General features: G+C 48.8%; 2 protein-coding genes across 13 annotated transcripts in view; both read left to right on the top strand.

The window, feature by feature from the left end:
* Positions 1 to 28: 28 nt before the first annotated feature.
* Positions 29 to 5,592, top strand: stradb (STE20 related adaptor beta). Of its 2 annotated transcripts, XM_056430875.1 has the most exons (13): positions 29 to 294; positions 666 to 695; positions 926 to 976; positions 1,312 to 1,392; positions 1,505 to 1,604; positions 1,700 to 1,821; positions 1,953 to 2,061; positions 2,325 to 2,448; positions 2,548 to 2,719; positions 2,813 to 2,917; positions 3,740 to 3,996; positions 4,080 to 4,122; positions 4,231 to 5,592. In XM_056430875.1, the coding sequence occupies exons 3-13, from the start codon at positions 965 to 967 to the stop codon at positions 4,381 to 4,383; spliced, it is 1,278 nt and encodes a 425-aa protein (XP_056286850.1). In that variant the 5' UTR covers positions 29 to 294; positions 666 to 695; positions 926 to 964; the 3' UTR covers positions 4,384 to 5,592. The 2 variants fall into 2 exon arrangements, with proteins under 2 accessions (XP_056286850.1, XP_056286849.1); XM_056430874.1 differs by having other exon boundaries at positions 666 to 976.
* Positions 5,593 to 7,486: 1,894 nt separating this feature from the next.
* Positions 7,487 to 15,544, top strand: part of nbeal1 (neurobeachin-like 1) — a 29,158-nt gene continuing 21,100 nt past the window's right edge. For 8 of the 11 annotated variants that reach the window (XR_008833792.1, XR_008833790.1, XR_008833787.1 and 5 more), the window contains exons 1-7: positions 11,358 to 11,579; positions 12,819 to 12,910; positions 13,693 to 13,854; positions 13,975 to 14,056; positions 14,210 to 14,337; positions 14,436 to 14,518; positions 15,353 to 15,438. Coding sequence is in view for 4 of the 11 variants with exons in the window: in XM_056431726.1 (XP_056287701.1) it covers positions 11,457 to 11,579; positions 12,819 to 12,910; positions 13,693 to 13,854; positions 13,975 to 14,056; positions 14,210 to 14,337; positions 14,436 to 14,518; positions 15,353 to 15,438 (756 nt within the window). In the remaining 7 variants the exon portion in view is untranslated. Of the gene's footprint in view, positions 7,833 to 11,357; positions 11,580 to 12,818; positions 12,911 to 13,692; positions 13,855 to 13,974; positions 14,057 to 14,209; positions 14,338 to 14,435; positions 14,519 to 15,352; positions 15,439 to 15,544 lie in introns of those variants that run through there. The other 3 variants (XM_056431730.1, XM_056431728.1, XM_056431729.1) reach the window with 2 other exon arrangements.

Below are 15,544 nucleotides of genomic sequence, written 5' to 3'. Positions count from 1 at the left end.
GCGACAGTGAACTCGGTGACGCGTTTAACCCGCGCCGGTAGTCTGTGTCAAATTAAAAGTCATGTCAAAAGGAAAAGAAGAAAACAAATCACATTTTCGCGTGAGGATATCGTGCAGGTCAGCGACTGTAAAACTCGGTACTTTTTTGCGCAGCTCCTATAATTCGGCTCGCGAAAAAAACAATGAAAGACTATGGAGTTTATAGACGAAACGTCGCTTAGGATATCAGGCTCTCTTTTGTATTTTTAACTTGTTTACGTCGAGGCGCTCGAGTTGCAGCCGAGAGGAGACACGGTAAGCGACTTCTTTTCAACGCAACGTTACTCCAAGTCAAAAGCGTGACAGTAAATACAAGAGCTTTTTGTTTTAACTGACGTCAGCTGGACAGCCAAACCTCAACTGCTTGTTCGCTACTGGCGACATTAGCCCTGGGTTTGAATAACAGTCGCGTCTGTTAAACAAAAATGGCTGCAGGTCATCTTAACCTTGACGTGGAATTGAGTCTAATGATTGGTCAGTGATGTTGGCTGGTAATTAACTCAATTTGAGTCCCCGGACGCATTCTCATCGGGAGTGTGGGGCAAACGGTTTTCCCGGGCTTCTGTCGGACTCGACCGAATGGGGGTGTAGTGTATTGACTGGTAAACTTCATATCATGTGCTCAGATCTCCAGATCACCTGACGCGAGCCAGGTGAGCCGCACGCGGATAGATGGCTGGATGGCTGGGGAAGGACGGACGCCGGCTGCTTTCTAGTCTAGTCTAGTGTGTGTGTGTGTGTGTGTGTGCGTGCGTGTGTGCGTGTGTTTGTGTGTGTTTGTTTGTGTGTGGTGTGGGGATCAACGCTCGTCTCCTGTTACACCGCTGCGCCTCATCCTCCCCCCTCACCCCCCCCCCCCTTGTCTCCCTCCTCCCATGAGCGGGTGGATGCCAGAGCCTGTGGTTTTGGTCGCTGAGAGGACTCCATGTCTTTCTTGGTAAGAATATCCCGCTGGTTTGTTTTTGTCTTTTCTTGATGTGCGTTATAACTGAGCTGTCATCGAGCAAGATGTGTGTGTGTGTGTGTGTGGGTGTGGGATGAAGCAAAGCCCATCAGTCTCAATGGTGGCGATGCACCAACACGTGTGTCAGATTATTGAATGCTGTTTTTCTGAGGAACACAAGATGTCAAATATTCTTTCGATGGCTTCTCTGGAAACCCTGATGGAGCTGCTACTGTCCCCAAGCTCCCATGTTTTGCCTCTCGACCTCTTCCGATGTCCTGTAGGTCATGTCTGACCTGTGTTCCTCTTCCCTTCCCCCCCTTCACCAGGACTGTTCCTGCATCTCTCACACTCAAGTCCAGACCCTGGACACAGAGGAGCACTATGAGGACATCAGCCGCCAGTTCCTGGTCAGTAGCCATGGAGACAGGTGTCACACGGACGCTCTTCACCATATCACCATTCATCCATTAATTATATATATAAATGCATAATATACGTGCATCTACATCCCCCCTGCAGAGCTCCGTGTCTGAATACACCCTGCAAGGGCCGGCAGGTGGCGATGACATCACGGGGCTGTCAGCTGAGCCGGCTCACTACCAGCTGCTGTCGGAGCTGGGTGAGAACACCACCACGCGCACTTCAGTTAGGCAACTAGTGTCCTCTCCCGGGGGGGGGGACAATTTCGCTTGAAGTAAATCCTCTGTGTCACAGGGAGGGGCTTCAACAACCTGAGCCAGGTGAACATGGCGCGCCACGTCCCGACCGGCCGGCCGGTGGCCGTCAAACAAACCAACCTGGACGAGTGCACGGAGGAGGAGCTGCTGCAGCTCATGGTGAGCCGGCGCTGAGGCATTTGAAGGACATGTTTGGCGGCGTACACCACGTGGTCGTATGTGTACAGATTGTAGCTTATTTTGGGGTTTCACCCAGGTGTGTTCACATCTCACTCTGTCCCAAACCCCAGAACGAGGTCCTGCTGTCCAAGGTGTTCCGCCACCCCAACCTGCTGACCTCTCGCCTGGTTTTCAGCTCCTGCTGCCGGCTTTGGGTCCTCGCGCCGCTCATGGCCTACGGTCAGCCACTGCTACCGACGTTCACTTTTTGAGTGTTTCGCTTTTCCCTTTAAGTCCCTTTGATGATGATTAAATGTAGTGCACAAGGACAGACAATAGCTCGTTATTGGTTTTGGCATTCTTTATAGTCTCATTTATTTATATAAGAGACTTCTCGGGGCTGAAATGCTTTTCCAGTGGTTCTAAATTCAGATGCAAGAACGACCAGCTCAGCTGTCCTCTCTCCCTCTCTCTCTCTCCCTGTCTCTCTCTCTTGCCCGCAGGCTCTGCGGACACCTTACTGCGAACATATTTCCCAGATGGAATGAGTGAATCCCTGATCGCGTACCTACTGTACGGCGCGCTGAAAGCTTTGGAATACCTGCACCGGATGGGCTACGTTCACCGGTCGGTTCGGGAGAGCGTTAGCGGCAACATCTGCATTACCGCGGGGGGAGAAGTGTTTAAAAACCTTAATGTCTGTCCACATGTTCCTCTTCCCGTCAGGGGGGTGAAGGCCAGTCATATCCTGCTGTCTGGGGAGGGGCGCGTCTACCTCTCGGGGCTCCACAGTGTTTACGGCATGATGCGCGAGGGTAAGAGGGTGAGGGCGGTGTTCGACATGCCCCACCACAGCCCCGCCCTGTTGCCCTGGCTCAGCCCCGAACTCCTGCGACAGGTCAGGACCCCCCGGTTCAGAAAGAATGCGCCGGTGTCGGTTCCTTTATTCCTAATGTCTCCCGTCTCGCCTCTACGGTGTTTCCCTCAGTAGGACCTGCACGGCTACGGAGTGAAGTCGGATATATACAGTCTCGGTATCGTGGCCTGTGAGCTGGTCAGCGGCAGAGTGCCTTTCCAGGAAATGGCCCCCACTCAGGTAACGGAAACGTGTGATTCAACTCTATATACACTACCGTTCAAAAGTTTGGGATCACCCAGACAATTTCGTGTCTTCCATGAAAAATCACACTTTTATTTATCAAATGAATATAAAATATGGTCAAGACATTGACAAGGTTAGAAATAATGATTAATATTTGAAATATTAATTTTGTTATACAAACTTCAAGATCAAAGGAAGGCCAGTTGTATAGCTTATATCACCAGCATAACTGTTTTCAGCTGTGCTAACATAATTGCACGGGTTTTCTAATCAGACATTAGTCTTCTAAGGCGATTAGCAAACACAATGTACCATTAGAACACTGGAGTGATAGTTGATGGAAATGGGCCTCTATACACCTCTGGAGATATTTCATTAGAAACCAGACACTTCCACCTAGAATAGTCATTTACCACATTAACAATGTAGAGAGTGTATTTCTGATTAATTTAATGTTATCTTTATTGAAAAAACAGTGCTTTTCTTTGAAAAATAAAGTCATTTCTAAGTGATCCCAAACTTTTGAACGGTAGTGTATATATTTATACATATATATATATTTATAAATACAAATATGTATATATATATTTGTATATAAAAAATAAATATATATATAAATATTTTTTGTATATATATATATATTTTTTCATATAAAAAAATATTTATGTATAAAATAATATATATATATATTTATATATATGTATAATAAATAAATAAAAATAATGTGTGTGTCTATATATATATATGAATAAAAAATAATGTGGTTCTTGCCTCCCCGCCCCTAATGTGGTTCTTGTCCCAACTACCCACGTCCAGATGTTGCTTCAGAAGCTGCGTGGCTCCCACTGCTGCCTGCTGGATGTGGTTCCCTTCCCGCTGGGCGCGCTGGGGGGACTGAAGGTGTCGCGGTCCGGGGTGGACTCCGGCATCGGGGAGAGCGTGGCCACCGGGAGCATGACGCACAGCGCCACCGCTCCTCCCGCCGACCGACCTCAGAGCCCCGCCCCTAAGAACCACTCGGTCACCCTGCACAACCTGGTCCAGCTGTGCCTGCAGCAGCAGCCTGAGCGCAGGTGGTTGACCAACACCACCTCGTTGCATTCCTGTACAGCACACGGACTGTCATGCGAGTGATTGTTCTCTTGTGTCTTCATAGGCCGTCCGCATCGACACTGTTGAGACACGCCTTCTTCAAGCAGGTGGGTTCATCGGGCCTCTCGGGCCCCACATTAAACAGCACAGCACATAGAAGTCCATCAGGGGACTTTAAGCGAGTTTCATCAAAGTCGGTTGTTGTTCTGTGACAGGTGAAGAGGCACACCAGAGGCAGCTTCCTCAACCTCATGTACCCAGCGGTGCCCCTCAGCAGCCCAGAGGACCCTCCGGTACCCAGCCCCCCCGACCCGTCCTGCCACACTCCGGTGTCGGCCTCCGCCGAGGCCGCGTGGGACTTCTCCTAACCCCACGGCCTCCGCCCCCAGAATCTACAAACCCAAAGACAATCAAAGCAATAAGGCCAAATCCTACTGTGCTTTTATTTTGTATTATTAGCCTTTCTTTATTTTTTAAAATAGCTTCGTAGTGGTTGTTTTTCTAAATCTGTTTGTCTGATGCATACAGACAGAGCCTGTCAGAAAGTGCTCGATCAAAGATGCCACTCTGGAATGCATATGAACGATCCATGATGAAGATGACGATGATAACAATGGAGCGGCACAAAAGAACAATCCGTTGATTTATAATCGCACACTTCTTCTCCGATGTATGCAACTACGAGTTAAAGGAAAAGTCCACCCCTGAATTACTTTAGTTAAAAACATCCATTTGTGAGAAACGCATGCCCTTATTCTTCTTCATATTTTCTCGGGCGACGGTCCCCGTTGTCCCGGTTCGTAAAGTATTCTGAAACATGGAGGATCTCGTTAACTGAATCTGAATACATCAGAAAGTTACATCCTAAAATAACCCCCGAGGCGCAAGTGACTATGCGAGGGTGGTGTTTTTCCCTTGACTGTGTTTTAATGTGTTCAGACTATGAATATTAATACTGAGGGACAAGAGATCATATTTACAACCCGCGTGCAGATATAGCGTATTCTCCCGCCACCACCAGGGGGCACTGTGTCAACAGGAAGTTTTCCGAGTTGTAATGAGTCCAACATATTACACAGAATTATTGAATTCTTAGAAAATGAATATCTTGTATATGGGTATTTCAATTAGAACATAACTAAAGTTAGTTTGCTCCAACTTGAGGCTTTATTACCAAAATATTTAGAAAATTTCCCACGATCAAAAATGTAAATGTTGTTTTTTGCTTTATGTTAGAACATATATGCACACAGTGTTTTACCAGATGTATCGTCCTTTAAAAAGACGGGAATATTCAGATAAACTAAAGCTAGTTTCCCACGTAGAAGTTAGAAACGATCCGTTCCAGCGAGTCGTCCCAAGAGAATATTTCCACTGTGACCTCTCCAGCGATGCCTTCCTGTGTTCATGGAACCTGCATTCTGAATACGTGATCCCTCTGTGACTGTGATGAAGTGTACTATGTATGAGAACTGTGTCTACACTACGTATCGAACATGGTAGCCGAATGAGCCTTTTATTTATATTTATATATATAAATGTTATATATGAATATACAACATTTGATTTCTAAACTTCCTATTAAGCCTTAATGCTTTCTTTATAGTTTTGTGTGAATAGAAAAGTGACTTCTTCCTTGGAGAGGGGGGGGGGAGCATGTTGCTCTAACTTCAGCTTATTAATAATGGAAATAACACAATAATACCTTGTATTATTAATGTTTTAGCACCTCTAATGTAAAAAAAGAAGAAGCCCAAAGAGCTTCATACCACAGTGTTAAATTAAAATGAATTAAACCAGGACAATTAGTGATCACATGTTAATTAATCAAATCAGTGTGAAATGCAGTCACGTGATCCATATTACTCGATGGGGAACCCCAGCTGGCTCTGGACCAGCACACCGTCCTGGATGCTGAGGCCTCAGTGGACCTCCAGAAGACGCGTTTGGACGGGAACCTCGTGAAGTACCTCCTGAAGTCAAGGGCCCTGATTCATTTATGTTTATTAATTATTTATAATTATGTTTCGATCATAAGTCTGCTTTACTGGCGTGTTCGGTTCTCTGAACCCATTTTTCTCGCGTCACATTTAACACACAAAGACGTCTCCATGACGCTTATAATAAATGGCAGTTCTCTACCGCTGCACTAGATGGCGATACAACATCAAAACAAACCGATGGAGCGCTTAGCAACCACCGAGCTCCACATCGACAACGTAAAGTAGATAAACAGTCGCAAACACACCAAACGTTATGATAAATATTGCGAAGCATGTATTCCGTGCTTCCTTACTTTTTATTATACTAAGCTGAATACGCAAAACAAATAAAGACGTATTCTATTTTGAAACTGCCTAATATGTTCACTTGGTTGGTAGTTTTTTTATGTGACAGTTACTGCAGTGTATTATGTATCCGGTTCTCCTACCAAATTAAAAGTTCGTTTAAAAAAAAACATGTGAATTGCTTTTAAAGTATGGTTAACCACGCCATTGTCAACTCCATTACACATAAATGATTGGTGCAATCTTTATACACAATCAAACTATAAGGCCAGTGCTTCTTACATTAAACTAGTAGCACGAGACACAGGCTTGTGGCAAGATTGAGGCATATTATTTCCCTGTGAAAGCCAGCTTCATTGTACTGTGTACAATGATAGAATATATTGCATATACCGTATTTAAGAATGTACTCGATTCAGACTCAAGTAGAAATAATATAATCACTTCAGTATATCAGTTTTTATCAAAATAACAGTTTTGGGAAAATACATCTAAAACCACTAACCTGTCATTGCTATATGTAGGGTTATTTTCATTCTTGTCTTTTCAGGCTTTTATTTTGAAATAAATCAAAACGCACTCTGACCGGAAGTTGCTGGTCGGTTGAATGCGCGGCGTCAGCGTCGGCAACTTGACGCATTTACAACAACTCTGGAGACGGCGTCACTGACAGTTGTTCCTTTCGTTACACAGGTGAGAGCTCTTTACGGCGTTAATACGCCGTATCAGGCATTCATATTCATATTATATCCATGAATGAAACGTTGGTAGGCGAGCGGGGTTCGGGCGGACGAGGCTTTTACTGTCGCATGAGGAGGAAGGGAAAGGGAGAACACATAAATAATAGAAATAGGCTTTTTTTTGACAGCTAGCTTTGAGCTAACGTTAGCTTGGTCAGGTAAGGTCGACCGAAACAGTAAGTTAATCATTGCCGAGGATAACCAAGGGCCTTGTACAGCCGTTTGCAGCACGGGCAACTCTGCCTCGAGCTCACAGCGCGCGACACACACGGACATTATCAAACCGTGTAGCTCGTTTAAACCTCGCCTCGGTCAGCGGGGCGGCTCACGGCGCACAGCGGACCCGCTACCGGAGGTGTTCCGCCGCTCGCAAAGCGAACGCGACTGCGCCTGCGTGATAACTAACTTATTGCCCGTGTTGTTGTTGTTGTTGTTGTTGATAGCGCAAACCCCGCCGCGAATACCGTCTCTGGTTCTCCGAGAAGAGCCGAACGAAGTGGAAGTACGGGCCCGGCTGCTCCGAGGACCTCTCCGAGGACCGCACAGACCCCGGGACGGTTCGTGCCACAGCACGCCTGCCATCCATTTGAACACGTCTGAAAGGAGAGAGGGGGGTACGGGGCATGATGCTGGGGGCTGAGGGCCAGCAGAAGAGGTTCTGCTCGTGACTGAAAACCATGAGGCAGCCAGGGAAGTGACCTCGGTGGACTCCACAGCCGGAGGGTCCAGGGCACCACTATGGCATCCAAGGAGAGACTGTACGAGGTCTGGATGCTCTACTGCACCAAGGTAAACACACACACACACACACACACACACACACACACACATACATACATACACACACACGCGCGCAAGCACACAACCAAGGAAATGTCATTAGGTGAAGTAATGGACAGTGTGATGTCATTTCCTTCCCTGGCAAAGAGGTCATTCAGTCATGACCTGCCGTGTTACATAATGGGTTCAGCGTATTTTTTTAGTGGCAGACTGGTCAAAACACTGTGGGATTTTGAAGATTGTGCAGATGCTTTTTCAACCAAAGTCACTGATTGCCATTATGTCGTGGCAACGTTTAGCATCTAGCCTGCGTTACACATTCTGGGATGGAAAAGTCGTCTGAAACGGCATATAAAACATTATACGACTCGGTCAAACCCGTGTACACTTATGAAAGGGCCCGCAGATCCTAAATGTTTAATGCTCGGGGACTAATTGGTCCCATGAACGAGTAATTAAATCTCAGAGAGCTCCTGTAACTGTATGACAGGTATGTCAGGGAAGGTCTTGTTCACCGCGGAGATGAATGGACTACACGCTCGGCAGAGACGGCACCCCTCGAGTCAGCCGGTGGCTCGATTTAATTCACTCGGCAATAAAGCCCACGCGCGTCCTGGGTGTCCAATCAAAATGGTCCGCTTGAGCCGCTTCCCATGTGAGCCATGGCTGCAGTCACACACACTTAACTTTCCCACTGTAATCCCGCACAACAACAACAACACCACACACACACAGCCCTCTCTGAAGTGTCCCATAACGACCTTACGCCAGCGTCGTGGGCCTTCGGGGTTCACAACAGAACACACTGCTGCCGCACACACCCATTGCATTGCATTTGTTCGAGCAGGAGTGTGTGTGTGTTTCTATTGACTCAGGATTAGACCTCGAGAAGGGCATCCTTTCATTTAGTCCCGGAGCCAAGGGTCCGCCGAGGCCAACATTGCTCTCTGCATGAGGCGAAGGACACGCCCCGCGGGAGAGAAGCTTTTCAATCTCTACGAGTCGTCTTCCTACCCCCCTCCCGGCAGCTGAAATGTCCGGTTTGGCCGGCGGGGGAGTCTCTGCACTATATATATGTGCACGTACGTATGCCGCGGTTGCTAGGAGACGCTGGCTGCGAGGGGAACCCGCAGTCACGTGACCTTAATCAGATGAGGAATGCTCCCCCCCCCCCTCCCCCATGTCCCACTGATTCATTGTTTCACAACAAACCTCGACCTCCACAGTCACACGTCATGCTACTTCATGCATCATCGATTGATTATTATTTTTGCCGTCTTCAGTCGTTTCTTATCTCGCTGTGTCTTATTGAACCAGTTGTGATGCTGTCAATAAATGCCAGTCTGCTACCCAGAAAGGCCTCGTCAGAGAAAGTGTCGAGCTGAGCAGACTCCTGATGCCAGTTACTCTCTCTGCTGCGGAAAAGCCCTTTTTAATTCCAAACCACAGGGGGACATGCCTCGACGGCCAGGGGCAGCGGTTGAGCCCCTCAGAGGCTTCCAAGCCGAGTCCGGTCCCTCAATTCTAGAGCAGAGATCCTCACTCCCTTTTTTTTCTTCTTTTCTGGTAGAGATTCACAGAACCGCCATCGTGTCTCGTGTCACCCCGCCCCATCGCGCCGGGCGGTGACTCGCTTTTTGACTGGAAATGGGAGAAACGACAGTCGTTCGCATGACCCCGCTCCTCTGGGAGTCGGACTAGAGAGAGGATCCGAGGGAGACGCGTGGGGGGGGATGGGGGATCGAGGAGGAGAGAGACGGATGGAGGAGGAGAAAGTGCAGCGGTTTCACATATTTGCTCAAGTGGATTACTCAGGTCTTTTCCCCGGCTTTGCTGCCTGTTTGCTAGTTCGTCACAGACACACACACAATGCCTCACACGGTTAACACACGCTCGCACACTCAGGCTTCACGTGCCGGCATGCAAAGTGCGTTCCCTCGGGCACGCTTCCTTTCTCGCCGCCGCATCCTGCAGTCGGTGCTGCCCCTCCGCCGTCTCTTTTATCGTTCATGTCTGCGCTCTGAATATCTCTGGAACAACTCTGATGTCACCGACACGGCGCAGCAGACGTGTGGTTTCCACCCCTTCCCACCAGCCGCTTGAAATACACCCCCGTGGCACAGCGCCGCCACGGACCGGGGGAGTCGCCGCTGAGGAGCGGTGACGGGGTGCAGGGAGGGGGGCCTCTTCCTTCTTTTCCTTTTTTTATTGAAAGCGGTTTAAGAGTGACTCCGTGCCACTTCCACCGAACCGGGTCACGCACGGGCGGCTCCCAGCTGGCCGACCGCGTCCGTCTGGACGGGGTGGAGCGCTCGCGTGCTGATAATGGATCGATCCATCGAGTGATCTCGTTACTGACCAACACAAATCCATTTCCTCCTTCCTAAAACTTTAAGGAGGAAGTGACATCACAAAGCCGGGCGACACTCGCCTCTTGTTCTTGATCTCCTTTCAACGGGGATCTCGGGTTTTTTCATCGCGAATGAAGCGCATTGATCTGTTGATCTTGTTGGCGTTCCAGAGGTCAGCTTAAACGGATCAATGGGAATGCGATAAAGTATCCTGGCAGAGTGAGTGAGTGAGTGTCTGTGTGTGAGTGTGTGATGAAGGCCATGGGTAAACACAGCCATGCAGAGCAGGGTGTGTCCCTGACTGCCACAGTCCGAAACCCTCAATGGGCATCTGTGCTCCCAGAGCTGCTGCCTAAAAGAGGACATTCTTTCACACACACACACACACACGCCACAGTCATTCAGTCGCTGCTACTAGCGAGCTCACTTGAGACTGAAGCCGCTCCCATAAATCATCATCTAATTATCTGGCGGTGCCGTGGACGTAAAGACAATACAGTATTTATTGCTTTCAGCAGCAGGCCGAAATAAATGGGGTTTTCTCTCTAGTCGGTGGAGAGAAAGAAGCACGCGGGCGACATGAACGTATTATTCACGCGTGGCTGATTTCAGATTTAACATATCTCTCACACACACACACACAGGGGTCAGCGTCGCAGCTTGTTCTGATGACATCATAGGCATTGCAGGGAGCTGGCTCTGGCGGATCCCACAGGGCGACACGCAGACGGAAGCTTCCAGGCCGCTCTCCCACTCTCAAGCCAGATGGCACCACGACCATGAGAGAAAAAACACTTTTTCCAGTTGTTTTTTTCCCTTTCTCTCTCCACTTTTAAGCTCTAATCTGCGAACGAATCCTTATTAAAGTCAAAGCGTCATAGTAAACTGTACGAATATTGTCCCGAGTGTTCACGTGGCCTGTTTCTCTGAAAATTGGCATCATGGGAGATTGCTTTGTGTTCCCATTCTCCACCTGTGTCTTTGTCTAGCGGGGTTAGCTCGATAGAAGTGAGACTTTCTGTTACAAAGCCTCCTCCTCCTTAGAAGGAGAAGGCACGAGTGTGGGACACGAACCTCAGCGGCAGAAGAGGAGGAGCGCTGTGAGTGATCACTCCTGGAGATGATCTAATAACAGCCTTCCAGACTGCACCCTCCAGCCTGCAGGCCGGTGGCTCACGCCTACACAACACGCCGTTCTTATTACTGGGTTGTAGTATTTTACTGATTATTCTGCTGAAAAAACCCTTATCTGAAGAATATAGTCATGAAACAGTAACTATGTATGTACTACATCCAGGACATGGTCACGCTCACACCCCACCACCTTCACTCCGCCCGGCAACAACCAACCGACTTGAGACTCCGTCACTTTGAGCTAATCACTCGACAAATGGAATTACTCATGGTATTATTTATAGTATTACTTATGGTTTTACTCATGGTATTACTTATGGTATTATTTATAGTATTACTTATGGTATTACTTATGGTATTATTTATAGTATTACTTATGGTATTACTTATGGTATTATTTATAATATTAGTAATATTATAAATAATACCATAAGTAATATTATATTACTTATGGTATTATTTATAGTATTACTTATGGTATTACTCATGGTATTATTTATAATATTACTTATGGTATTATTTATAGTATTACTTATGGTATTACTCATGGTATTATTTATAATATTACTTATGGTATTACTTATGGTATTTGTGTCGTTTGTCTTTCTTGAAGAAATGTTACTTTATTGATTCTTGTTGTTCTGAGTTTGTATTCGTGGTTTATTGTAAGTCGCTTTGGATAGAAGCGTCTGCTAAATGACATGTCATGTGATGTGATGTCATGTGATGTCATGTGATGTAAAAACTGACGTCCTACACCATTTGCATTTCTTATTGCGGTATGAAAGAGCCTCATCTCCTGCACGTACCAAGCAGCGGTGTGGGACCTTTATGACCGAGTGAACGCGTGTCTTAATACTATTTAAGCCGTTCTTCCACGTGGTCCCATGGACCGAGGTCATGTACACACCGGCGACTCCGCCGCGGCCCCAGCGAGCCCACGTCCCCGTCCCTTCTCTGGACTTTGTTCCTGGAATTTAAGAATTGCCGCTGCGCCGGCTGCTGGCATCGCTCCTCCAGAATGCAGACGGACTGGTTCCCTCGCTCCGACAGGTGCGCGGCTCAGCTTCCACGCCCCGGAGGAAGAGAGGAGACAGGCGCGCACACCTGAGACATTCCTGCTGTCACGCGGGTGTCACGCTTCGGTTAGCAGCCTCTTTTTAAAACGCGCTGCTCGGGACACACACACACACACCGCATCTTGTCCTCACTTGTTATTTTCTATGTGGCTGCACATAATCAGAAACTTGTATCCTTTAGTTGTCAAACAAAGCAAACAAGTCCTCGGAGCCATGAAAAACATTGCCTTGAGCATTTAAAGGGTGCGTCGATCACACGCACACAAACACACACTCAATCATTTTGCAGATGGTGCCTGTCAGCTGCTAATCATTTATGTATTTTAACCATGACAGCTTTATTGTTTTAGGCCACTAACTATATGATCTGTTTTCTATACCTCTCTCTCCCTCTTCCATCACCCCTTCTTTCCTTCTGCTTTATTTCTCAGAGGGATCCGGACTACTTGAAGTTATGGCTGGAGATTTTCATCGGCTCCTACGAGCGATGCCTGGACGTGGACTTTGAAAAGCCGCTGTCGAGGTAACCGTTCAACCGTCTTTGGTCGGAACACAAACACACCGCTTCCTCTTCTGTTTATCCAACGCCGACTGGAAGGATAAACACACCCCGACATAGGACACCTGCCGGCGGTGAATCGCCGTCCGTACTACGTCACACACACATGCGATACACCTGGTTCAGGACGATCTCTCCCGGCATGCGTCACCCAAAATAGCCACCAGACACGTTCTGCTGCGTCGGCACGTGAACATAGAGGCCAGGTACGATGCGACTTAACACCCAAACGCACAACCGGAAGTGTGCCGCTGCACCATGTCTCATCATGGGTGGAGGGCCGTGTGCAGAGAGGGTGGAGGAACACGGTATTCTCTCTCGTCATTTCTCTTTTCTCCTCCTCTCCTTAACTCGCATTCTCCCGATACTCTCCTGCTTTTTCTCTGAACCCCTTCCTTCACCCTCCTCTCTCTTTGCCTTTTGACCTCCCCCCCTCCCTCCTTCTTCCCTCTCCTCCTTCCCTCTGCAGCTGCCACATCTGTCCCGCTTTTCCCACCGACACTCTCTCTCAGGCAGTTTTTTCCCAGAGGACAGAATGCCTGAACACTGTTGGCGTGTGTGTGTGTGTGTGTGTGTGTGCGCATGTGTGATTGAGTGAATGCAGAACATGCTCCTTCGAGCGACACCTCCGCGATTAAAAAAAAAAGCTACATCCACACCAATGTTGACATTACCCCCCACCCACCCACCCCCCTCTACTCCATGCTTCCTTATCTAACGGAGACTAATCTTCTCGGGGTCCGCAGGCCGGAGGAGGTCCCCCCGGTGTTGACGCTCCTCCCCGACAACATCCTGCAGGTTCTGCGCCACCAGCTGTTGCAGTGCGTCCAGAAGGCCTGCGACGGCCTGGAGCCCGAGCAGCAGAACCTGGCCCTGCTGCTGCTCAAGTTCCTCATCATCACCTGCAGGTCTCGGCAGTACACACACACACACACACACAGTTGAGCGACTTTACAGCAGGACAAGGAGAGATTGTGGCGTGTGCGCCCTGAGCTCATGTGAGCTTTGTGTTTGTTTGTTTCTGATAGGAACCTGTCTAACGTGGAGGAGATTGGCACTTGCTCTTACATCAATCACATCATCAACATGACGACGCTCTACATTCAGCAGGTGTGCCCCCCCCATCCCCCCCTTTTATGCCTTTGCTCTGATCTCTCTGCTCCTCTCTGCGACGCCACGCGGTGAACTGCAGATCGTGTAGTCGAGTGGCGTTGCTTATTTTTGGAGAGGCGCACAAACGTGACATTCCGTTTCCGTCCGCAGCTGAAGAGCAAGACCAAAGAGAAGGAGATGGCCGACCAGAGCCAGGCGGAGGAGTTTGTCCGCCACGCGCTGGCGTTCTGCGAGAGCCTCTACGACCCGTACCGCAACTGGAGGCATCGGACCGGCAGGTAACGCTCGGCATCGCTTCACCATACCGTGCACCAGCAGCAGAACGTGTTTCTCATCCCGTGTATCTGTTTTGTTTGTACCCTCCTCCCCCTGGCAGGGAGCAGCTGGGTACAGTGGAGAGGAGCAGACAGAAGTACAAGGCAGCTCAGCTCACTGTGGAGTTTGTTCCTTTCTTTTACCGTAAGTCACGTGTTCTACGGGGAGAGGCGGGCGTGCTCGTCAACTGTACACGCTGCTCTCCTGTCCTAAAGAAACACACAGTAGCTTCATCTCCACTGGGAGGCATTGGGAAAACACTGCAGCAATATGACCACGCTCGATGTAGACGCTCCTCACGTTGAATCACAGGCTTCACTGGGTTGGGTGTGGAGGAGGAAGCAATCTCCTATCATAGACCTGTCCTCTCCTCCTCTCCTCTCCTCTCATCTTTTTTTCTCACGCTGTCACTCTCTCCCTCGAGCTCCTCCTCCTCCTCGTCTTTCCTCTCCGGGTCCAGTTCAATCCCCTCTTTGTGCTCTCGTCCCGTTCGCCGGGCGCCGAGACGAGCTGACAGCGAGACTCTTCAGCTACGCTGGCGGACATTTTTAAACAAACACTCCCTTTCTCTCCGTTCCGTGGCTGCTGTGGTTTTGCACCGCAGATAACAGCCGAGTCCCGACCTCCCAGACTGTGAGTGTGTGTGTGTGTGTGAGTGTGTGAATAAAGAACAAACACTGTGGGAAGACCGTTGCTATTTATACGTGAAGCTCCATTGAATACAGGATGAACAATAAAGTGAGAGACGAACGTCGTGGCATGATTAAGACGCAGACGTCACGGAGCCGAGATGTCACATGACCGATGAGTTAATGGATGACGGGGGAACCACCGCGACCCCGAGGTCACTGGCACGATTGCCACATGCCAAGTGTGCGATTGTGCTTTGTGTGTTTGCTGAACTGAGCTCCTATCTTATCTGGCCCGCAGATTTCATGTCGTCTGTGTGTGTGTGTGTGTGTGTGTGTTATGTTCCAGAGTGCTTCCAGGAGAGCGAGCACCTGAAGGAGAGTCTGAAATGCTGCCTGCTGCACCTGTTTGGAGCCGTAGTCGCCGGTGACCAGGTACGCCTGCAGGTTGCTGCGTGTTTTACGAGCGAGTCACCGGCCCGATTCCCCCTTCATAACCCATGCCTTTGACTTTTCTCTGCGCTCCATCCCCCCCCGGCAG

The sequence above is a fragment of the Pseudoliparis swirei genome, chromosome 14 (genome assembly GCF_029220125.1).
Source record: "Pseudoliparis swirei isolate HS2019 ecotype Mariana Trench chromosome 14, NWPU_hadal_v1, whole genome shotgun sequence".
In the NCBI taxonomy this organism is placed as follows: Eukaryota; Metazoa; Chordata; class Actinopteri; order Perciformes; family Liparidae; genus Pseudoliparis; species Pseudoliparis swirei.
This window is presented reverse-complemented; position numbering and strand designations above follow the sequence as displayed.